This window comes from Austrofundulus limnaeus, unplaced genomic scaffold (assembly GCF_001266775.1).
Source record: "Austrofundulus limnaeus strain Quisiro unplaced genomic scaffold, Austrofundulus_limnaeus-1.0 Scaffold50, whole genome shotgun sequence".
In the NCBI taxonomy this organism is placed as follows: domain Eukaryota; kingdom Metazoa; phylum Chordata; class Actinopteri; order Cyprinodontiformes; family Rivulidae; genus Austrofundulus; species Austrofundulus limnaeus.
Window position 1 is genome coordinate 2,416,101 of NW_013952452.1, and position 10,212 is coordinate 2,426,312.

The 10,212-nt window shown below is 38.4% G+C and overlaps 1 protein-coding gene and 1 long non-coding RNA gene across 2 annotated transcripts in view; one reads left to right on the forward strand and one right to left on the reverse strand.

Annotated features, from left to right (window-relative positions):
• LOC106517587 (uncharacterized) overlaps positions 1-1,349 on the reverse strand; it is a 111,765-nt gene extending 110,416 nt beyond the window's left edge. The window contains exon 1 of the long non-coding RNA XR_001310225.1: positions 1,144-1,349. This is a non-coding gene — a long non-coding RNA (uncharacterized LOC106517587). The remainder of the gene's footprint in view (positions 1-1,143) is intronic.
• A 15-nt stretch (positions 1,350-1,364) lies between these two features.
• slc35b3 (solute carrier family 35 member B3) overlaps positions 1,365-10,212 on the forward strand; it is an 11,828-nt gene continuing 2,980 nt past the window's right edge. The window contains exons 1-9 of the mRNA XM_014008511.1: positions 1,365-1,597; positions 2,686-2,922; positions 3,054-3,175; positions 3,259-3,413; positions 5,959-6,066; positions 8,728-8,825; positions 9,023-9,115; positions 9,247-9,358; positions 9,557-9,626. Coding sequence (XP_013863965.1) covers positions 2,707-2,922; positions 3,054-3,175; positions 3,259-3,413; positions 5,959-6,066; positions 8,728-8,825; positions 9,023-9,115; positions 9,247-9,358; positions 9,557-9,626 — 974 coding nt within the window. The 5' untranslated portion in view covers positions 1,365-1,597; positions 2,686-2,706. The remainder of the gene's footprint in view (positions 1,598-2,685; positions 2,923-3,053; positions 3,176-3,258; positions 3,414-5,958; positions 6,067-8,727; positions 8,826-9,022; positions 9,116-9,246; positions 9,359-9,556; positions 9,627-10,212) is intronic.

A 10,212-nucleotide genomic window follows, 5' to 3' on the forward strand; every position in this document is an offset into this window, starting at 1 on the left:
GACTAAATCTGTCAATGCATCTATTAATTACAATACATCATATAGTCAATACAATACATCATATCATATAGTCGTTTGCACAATTTCCATGTCCTGCTGCTGATAATTGGTGCTAAAAGATAACTATTTATTTATAAACAATAAAGAACAACTTGACAACATCCTCATTTTAATGCAGTGATGACTGCATGCTTTTTCACGTAAAGACTAGGATATTATGACTTTTTTCTTGTAGTATGACTTTAATTTCGTAATATTACGATTTTATTCTCATAATATTATGACTTTAATCTCGTGATATTATGATTTTATTCTTATAATACTTTATTCTCGTAACTTGTAGTTGCATTTTCTTTTATTTAACATCTTATTGCAGCATAAATTTCATCAGCTAAGTTGCTAAACTTTTAAAAAACAAATCCTTCGGTCCATGGTGAATTTCCAAACTGCGCCGACACGTTAAAAAAATAAAAACACCACCGTCTTCATTTCTCAGATCATTTTGCTGCCCACGCATTGAATCCTGGGATATCCTCGGCTGGTGAGGATACATGGATGCATCCTCGGATTTCGACAGGAAGWAGGACGCATTCCTCGGCCGCGTGATGAGGAGCCTTCAAATTGGGACAGTCCTCCGCGCCGGGCAATGACGTATGCGGCCGACAAATGCGCACTCATGAGGACCCAGCCCCTGAACTGAGACAGAGCCCATGTGTTGCCTGTTTCTCAGTAGTGTAAAGGTAGATGGAATGGGGGGGAACATACCAAATTGAAGTTGTTCAAATAGCTGCAGTCTCTTACAGGCAAGTTGTTTATTTATTTGTTTATTTTTTTCACAGAACTCCACTTGAAAATGACTGGAATGTCCCATTAGAACCAGTTTCAGAAAAACTACTAATAGGGAGAAGCTGAGTGTCTCCCTAAATGCTACTGATTGAAAAATAAACCTTTAAGTGAATTAATGTCATTATTTTGTAATGATGACTTTTATTTAAAAGAGTAAACTGTGTCCCATGTGTGACAACAAATATTGGGGTCATTTTTGATAACACTGTTTACAGAAGAATGCTAGTCATGGAACCGGAAGTACCGGATCTCCTTGTATTTACTTTGTGATGTAAAGACGGTGGGAACTCAACTCACCAGTCAAGATGGACTCTTCCACACAGGTACGTCCAAGAAATGCTGACTTCTTCTTTAACTTCCATTTAAAACTTCTTTATTTATTACATTTTGTATATTTTGTATTSCTATGAAACCCTATAACATAGTTACATAATTAAACCCGACATAACCAGTTTCAGTGGTTAATTACCTTCACTAATTCACCTGCTGCAGCAGCGCGAGCGTGTCTCAGCAGCGGACCAATCGCAGCAGAGTTCAGAGGTCAGAGCGGAGGAAAGCGGAAGTTGTTGGCTGCTCGTTAGCCTTTAGCAGGCTAACCGGCGGCTGCTCGCGTTTCCGCCGCTTGTCACCGGAAAGTGAAGATATGAAAGGCTTCGTACTTTGTAAAAGATGAGGGCAAGACGAGCAGGGGAATGATTTCAACTTCTGACAGATGATAAACACGCTTAAAGAAACCCGGACGTGTTAACAGGTAACAACCCTGCTGTTGTAGCTAACTTAATGGCTAAGGAAGARCATATTGTTCCTTTAAATCCTTATATATTCTTCTAAATTAATTCTCAAGGTTGCTAAATGTTTCTTTTACAAAGCTAAATTGCTGTCACACTTTAAAAATAACACAAAATTGTTTGTTTCATAGTTAAATCAGTTTTGCAAGTGCCTAAAACACAGCCAGTCATCTAATTTAGGTGAATAATTATAGGTTTTAGATTAATGTAGTTTGTTTAACTCAAGGCTGGAGTACAGTTATCTTATRCTGTGTATATCAGGCAAATGTCAACTTGATAATTAGTGCAATCTTAAAAGCTATTGTGTTTAGATTTTCCTCAGGAAACAAAATAAGTGCACTAGAAATTCAAAACMGAAATATGTGCATTTATTTAAGGATTACATCTGTAAGGCATTACATAATCTCTTAAATATAGAGATCAGTGCAGCTATTAGGTATGAGATTAAGGGTTAGGATATTTTGTATTTTATGTTTTTCCTTTAGCTATAAATATATTGTGAAAAGTATAGAAATTACAGGAAAAAACAATTATGAGCTGAACAAAGCTGGCAATAATTAATCACTCTGTAATGTGAGTTTTACAGATTTGCAGCTGCATGACAAAMATGTGTTTTAAGATAGATTTACTTACTGCTTTTTTAAGTTGCAAATGCCACTTTATAAAGGACCTAATTTGAAAGTTTRTACAGCATTGTTTGACTCTCCTAACGATTTTAACCTGCTAGATTTTAGTAAATGTTTATGTACTGCATGATGTCTGCGTTTTACTACCTTTCATTTTTCCCACCATTTATTTTTTTCTTTACTGATTTTCTTGTCGAAAGGTGAATAAATCAAATGTTCATAATTTAAGCCCAGTCACCCTATGAATAATACTGTCAGCATAAAAATATTTAAATGCTTGTATGCAAATTTCTTTTGGTAATTCCTTTTTTGAAACCTGACTCTGTAAATGTAACAGATGTCTTACACAAATAATACAACACTCTAAAAAGTTTCCTCCCTTTTTGCCACTTTTAAAGCTCTTCTTTGTGTTTGTGTTCCCGCAGCTTCCAGCAGCCACAGACACGATGAGTGCCAAATATGGCTTGGGGGGCTACAACAATTCGCGGAAGTACATTTCCATTTCCATCCCGTCGTCCACAGAGGTGATGTCACCTCACATAAAGTCTGTGGAGGAGCTGAGGGTTCTTGGAATCAACCTTAGCAGCTTAAGTGCCCCTAAACAGTTCATCACYTGTGTAGCTGGAGTCTTCCTCTTTTATCTGATCTATGGATACTTGCAGGTAAGAAGACAGAGGGACGGTGTAGGAGAATGACCACATTTAATTTATGCCTTTGTGTATTTTGTGTAAATGAAAACTACCTGAAGGAAATAAGCACGCTGCACATTTCTGTATTTTCCTCTTGCCAACAGGAGCTGATCTTTTCTGTAGAAGGATTCAAGCCRTTTGGTTGGTACCTGACTCTGGTCCAGTTTGGCTTTTACTCCATGTTTGGACTCGTGGAGCTACAGCTCACACAAGACAAACGCAGAAGGTTGGGATTCCACCTCCTCCTTCCTTTTTAATAAACTCATAAGATATTCAATATTTTATTTTCTTCTTCTTCTTCTTCTTTAGGATACCAGGGAAGACCTATATGATCATAGCATTTTTAACAGTAGGCACCATGGGCCTGTCCAATACCTCTTTGGGATACTTGAACTACCCAACACAAGTCATCTTCAAGTGCTGTAAACTCATCCCAGTCATGATTGGAGGAGTCTTTATACAAAGTTAGTTTGTTTGTAAGCACTAACAGACTAAACAAGAATTCATTTGTTTGCTGCCTTTTGGACAACTTTTTATGCAAATAAAAAAATGTGTATTTTATACAGCAGGTAAAATAAGTATTGAACACGTCACCATTTTTCTCAGTAAATATATTACTAGAGGTGCTAATGACATGAAATTTTCACCAGATGTCGGTAACAACCCAAGTGATCCATACAAAGAAATCAAACCATAAATGTCCAGAAATGAAGTTATTTGTAATAATGTGGAATGGCACAGGGAAAAAGTATTGAACACGTGAAGAAAGGGAGGTGTAAAAAGGCATGGAAAGACAAGACACCAGCTGAACTCTCTCAGTAATTAGAAAACAAGCCTGCCCCTTGTCAGTGCAAGTTAATATCAGCTGGTTCAGTCCCAAATGATGGCCAGGTATCACACAAGAACCATCTGATGATGGGTAAAAGTAAAGAGTTCTCTCAAGACCTTCACAACCTTATTGTTGCAAAGCATAATGATGGCATCGGTTACAGAAGAATGTCTAAACTTCTGAAGGTTCCAGTGAGCACTGTTGGGGCCATAATTCAGAAGTGGGAAGAACATTATTTCACCATAAACCGACCACGACCAGGTGCTCCTCACAAGATTTCTGACAGAGGAGTGAAAAGAATTATCAGAAGAGTTGGCCAAGAGCCAAGGACCACTTGTGGAGAGCTTCAGAAAGACCTGGAATTAGCAGGTACGATTGTTTCAAAGAAAACAATAAGTAATGCACTGAACCACCATGGCCTGTATGCACGCTCACCACGCAAGACTCCACTGCTGAAGAAACAGCATGTTGAAGCTCCTTTAAAGTTTGCTGCACAACATTTARACAAGCCTGTGTAATACTGGGAGAATATAGTCTGGTCAGATGAGACCAACATTGAACTGTTTGGATGCCAGAATACACATCATGTTTGGAGGTCAAATGGCACTGCACATCAGCCCAAAAACACCATACCAACAGTGAAGTTTGGAGGTGGGAACATCATGGTGTGGGGCTGTTTTTCAGCATATGGTCCTGGCAAACTTCAAATAATTGAAGGAAGGATGAGTGGAAAAATGTACAGAGACATTCTTGATAAAATCTGCTTCCATCTACCAGGATGATGAAGATGAAACGTGGCTGGACATTTCAGCAAGACAATGAGCCCAAACACAAAGCCAAGGAAACTCTCAGTTGGTTTCAGAGAAAGAAACTAAAGCTGCTGGAATGGCCCAGCCAATCACCTGACCTGAATCCAACAGAAAATCTATGGAAAGAACTAAAGATCAGAGTTCATAGAAGAGGTCCACGAAACCTTCAAGATTTGAAGACTGTTTGTGTGGAAGAATGGGCCAAAATCACACCTGAGCAATGCATGCCACTAGTTTCTCCATACAGGAGGCGTCTTGAAGCTGTCATTGACAACAAAGGCTTTTGTACAAAGTATTAGATAAATTTCAGTAAGTGTGTTCAATACTTTTKCCCTGTGCCATTCCACATTATTACAAATAACTTCATTTCTGGACATTTATGGTTTGATTTCTTTGTATGTATGGATCACTTGGGTTGTTACCRACATCTGGTGAAAATTTCATGTCATTAGCACCTCTAGTAATATATTTACTGAGAAAAATGGTGACATGTTCAATACTTACTTTACCCGCTGTATATGTGAACATTTTCCTGCAATCCCCTAGTTTTGATATTATAAAGGATTTTTATTATTATTTTTGTCTTTTAGRATTTTTGTATGTTTTTTACTTTGGAAAATAATTTTAGAATGGCTAAASATAACTAATCTAATTTGTTTTTACACTTCTAAGCTTCTAATTTAAATTAATCAGAAGGTGAAGTTGTACAAGTTTTTCTATGATTTAACACCTGTTTTTTTAAATCAGCATAACATGATTTAACTATAATCAGTGAGACRTTAGAAGAGCAACACATTAAAGCCATCGTATGAATCTTGTGAAGTTTTTAGTTCATCCTTTTCATCCACCTGGTTTTAGTCRTCAGAGTTCAGTCATGCTGTCCGTSTCAAACKTCTGTGTCCTGAACCTCAGATGAGTTTAGTACCCCCGCCTCTTTCTTTCAATGARTAGATGTGAGGACCACAGTCCCTAAAGGGCAGAGTGAAAAACATTTGTTCACTTAGAAAGCAAAAAGGAGAGACGGGAGGGGGTTCAGGGTTGTATCTGATGTGAGGCCCTTCAAAGATGAGTGGGGGAATCAAAGCCGACCACAGCCAACCTGATGCTACTTCCTCCTGTCAACCTGAAGGCATCCGTCCGTCAGTCGGTTTTCATCTTCTTGTTTGTGTCTTTTGCTTTTTCCCTCTTTTTAATACACTTTTTTGTTGTTGTTTTGCATATCCTCAAACTTTAAACTGAGTAGACTACTCTGCTATAACTTTAGGTTTACTGGGTTTTTGAAAACCATAAATGGGTTGTAATATGTTTCTGGAACATACGGTTTCTTTTGTTTTGCGTGTCGTGTTAACGGGTATTGCTTTGTGTTTGAAGGTAAAAGATATAATCTGATCGATGTGTCAGCTGCCCTCTGTATGAGTCTGGGACTCATCTGGTTTACCCTGGCTGACAGCAAAGTGGCTCCCAACTTCAACGTTACAGGTAATTTCTTCAGGATCTAAACGCACAACTCAGTTTTTGCTACAACAAAATCATCTTCAACTATTATCGTAATTTCTGGACTACAAGCTGCAACAGTTTTCACGTGTCGAACACTAACGGCATCGCTTCATGKTTTGTTCACCTTCATGAAGAAATGAAAAGTAACTTTGGCAAATTTCTCTGAGAATCACCTTTCACTGACCTCACCCATTTCTCTGTATTTKTTTTGCTGCGTTTTCGTTTCTTTGACATAATTTTCTTTACAGTTTGTGTAAATCAAATCCATTTTTCTGCCCTGTTTTTATTATTTTTTTTTTAACAGTGATGCGTTGTGATTGCCTGCTGATGCTGCATCTCTGCCTTTGTGTCTTTCTCCCTCCTCCTCCTCCTGCACAGGAGGCAGAGAGACAAGGAGGCATTATCTAATGGTTACAAATCACCACTAAATGTTTCTCGAGTTTTTATTTTCTTTATTTGACTTTCTATAATTTGACCCAGTAAAAGGCGGGACATTGTGTGGGTTGCTATGTGCGGGTCTTAAAAAGTATAAAAAAAAGTCTAAAATTTGAAAATCCAAATTTTAGGCCTTAAAAAAGTCTTAAAAACTCCCATATTTTCATCCAAAGTCTTGCATATTAATTTGTCAAGTCTTATTTGTTTTTTTACTTTCAATCATTCCCGAGAAGTGTTGGCTGCATAAAGCACAGTAATCAGAGGTTGATGYGATCTGTCTTTGTGAAGTGCTTAGTTTGCTACCAGTCTTTGAACGTATTAAACTAAAAATCCCGTGACAACTGCAGGCAAAAATAAGTGATTTTTGCACTCAGTTGGAAGCGGTCCACAGCAGTCGATATGAAGGTCTCATAGATATGACCGTTTCATTAAAATAATTTGGTGTTCTTGTATCAAAATTAAATATTCTTTCATAGCTGAGTTGATTCCAATAAAAGGTTTCTTTAAGATTTTTGGGATCATTTGAATGCTTTTAATGCGTCGCTTTGGTCTTAAATGTCATTCTTCATGGTCTTAAAAGGTCTTAAATTKAACTTCCTGAAACATGCATGAACACTGTGTGRGGGACAAATGTGCTGGTTTTGTGTGSCAGGCGCATAATRTGTGYTGGGATTGTGKTACGGTGCGGTGATAGATTTGTGCGTCCCCTACTCCCCTCTACTAACAGACACACCCGTCTGTAACGTCTTTCTGTGTAAATGTCTCATACTACAATGTAGGGGTGTAATGATACATCGATCCATCGATTTGAATGGTTCATGATTCAGTTTTATCGAGGCAAAATGAAAATATCGATCTAGATCGTCATCATATGCTCGATGGGAATCAATAACATATGCCCATCTAATACAGTCATTGTGTTAGATGGACATATGATATTGCATTAAATTGATCGCAGACATGTGAATTGAACTGAATCGAAATCGTATCATGACAGACTTCATGATATCGAGAAATATCAAATCGTCATCCAAACATTTCAATGTAATATCCCCGGGCTTTTCACAATAGAAGCACGCTAGAGTCTCCATGCATTAATGTCTCCATTTTACACAACACTGCCCTTGTTTTTATCTGGAACCTTCGTGCAGTGGTTTTATAATGTAGCGCATTAAATCTAACCGTGCACGACACTGAAGAGTTGTTTACTACATTCAGCGATGGTGAAAACGGGATGTTCGATGTTCGACGTACGTCAGACCATATAAGCGGCTGAAACACACCACCCGCCACCAGTTGTTCCAACAAAAAYGTTAGCATGCTAATGCGCTTAGCGGTGCTGCAACGAAATGTGTCCCTGGGGAAACAGTTCCCTGGCGGCCGCGACGAAACGTTCCACACGTGTTCAGGCTATTTACACCGGTACTCAGAAAAGTCATATCATAACAAAAATAAGCAGTTTTCGGTACAAAACGTTATACCGCCCAGCACTATAATATCGTATCGTGATAAAGCTGGTAATTTACACCCCTACTACAATGTGGACACCTGTGGCCTACGTACACTTTTTTTTCTTTTTTATTTAKTGGCTGCAGTTTAGATTCAAGTGTAGAGATTGACTAATACAAGTGTTTTAAGGCCAATACTGATTATTTTGATCTAACCAATCCCAGATATGTGCTGTCGATTATTTGGGTCGATTCCTGAAGCCCATATTGCTTTTTCCTTCCTCCATTTACAGTGAGRCAAAGGCAGACTTTCAAAGGGCAGATGCAGCTAAATGAAGTTAAACACATTAAAAGATGAAAACTGACCCTTGTTGTTGCTAGCCGCTCTCTGCCATGATGCGAGCAGTAATGCGGTCTCATGATCTTTAGGCATGGCTGCTGAATGCGCTGATGGATCAGCGAACACAGCACGTATCCACTGATGCCGATACAAGAAAAAAAACACAAATATCGTCCAAAAATATTGTCTGGCCGATGTATCGGTCGACCTCTTTTCAAGCGCACTCGATAATCTGGAAATTACGGTACATGAACCTGTCCAGGACACGTTTGTATAATGTTAGGGTCTACCTTCTTAATGGTTGAAACATTTTTAAACCAGTGTAATTATTGTGATTAGCAGGTTTGCTTTATATTGAGTCTTATTTCGGCTCATGACTGATCTATTAGCTGACTGTGTGTGTATGTGTGTTGCRTACAGGTGTCATGCTTATCTCTCTGGCGCTGTGCGCAGACGCTGCCATTGGAAATGTGCAGGAGAAAGCCATGAAACTCTACAACGGYTCCAACTCCGAAATGGTAAACCACTGAACTGAAAAAAGTCTGTGCGTTAGACGAGAACAGGTGTAGACCTGTTGGCGTGTTTATAAGCAGAGACGAGAATAACGAGCCCTGCTTTGTGTGTCATTAGATATTTGAGCCCAATGTTTAGGCTGCAGGATGATGATATTAATTTGAAATGTCACCGATTGGTGGGGTGCTTTGTGTGTTGACAGGTGCTGTACTCGTACTCTATTGGTTTTGTCTACATACTGGCAGGTCTGCTCGGTGTGGGTGGACTGGGACCAGCAGTAGCTTTCTGCTCAGAGGTGAATACGTTGTGAGACAACAYGAGTTTATATTGCTGTCATGTAACGTGACTCAGAATGTGTTCAGTCTTTTTTTAGGATGAGGAAATTATTGAATACTTATCTGTGTMACCATCTACTCTTTTTTTCAGCACCCTGTCAAAACATACGGTTATGCCTTCGTCTTCTCCCTCACGGGTTATTTTGGAATCTCTTTTGTGTTGGCCTTAATCAAGCTTTTTGGTGCCCTAGCTGCGGTGACAGGTAAATATATAACAGTATTGCTAACGTAGACTCCAAATAATGCCATACTTGAATTTAATCTGATTATACACGCTTAAGAACTTAAAATAATCTGGTTTAAATGTACAAAAGAAGTTGAAGTTTTGCTTTTCTTTTTGTATTGAAGTGTAGGAAAGTACAGCAAACATGCACTGATGGTCCTGTTGACTCTTTTTTCAGTGACCACCGGGAGAAAGGCCATGACTATCGTACTTTCCTTCATGTTCTTCTCCAAACCTTTTACTTTCCAGTAAGTACTGCCACCTTTTGACTTTAAGCACTTCTTCTTTGTTTAAAGGAAGCCCAGAACTGAACTCTCCTTTGACAAATAAAACTTGATTTGGTCTCCCAGGCCTTCATCCCCTCAGTCCACAGTTCGACCTCTGTTACTCTGCTGCTTGTTTGGCCCCTTCACTTTGTGGTGCTGTCAGAGGAGACTCATTTTCTGCATACCCCTTTGACTTTGTTTTCCTCTTCTGACTTTTGACATTTCTGTGTGTTTGTGTGTGTGTAATGTTTTGATAAAATAAACTTTTGTCTTTTATGACGAAATTTATCCTCCCTCCAGCTGGAGTGTCCTTCACCCCGATTGCTCTCGGTCTTATAGATGGCTGCAGTTAGGAAGGATTAACAAAAAGGTTTTCTGGGATAATGTATTTTTTTATATTTACTAATCATTGTGCTAACTTTATATGCCCCTAAAACTTTATGCAAATATGGCACTTTTAACACAGACTTCAAAGTATTTTATGTGATAGACCAATTTAAATTAGTGTATAAATAAGAACTGGAAAGGAAATTATGTGCTTTTTATTTTTATTTTTTTATAAAAAAAT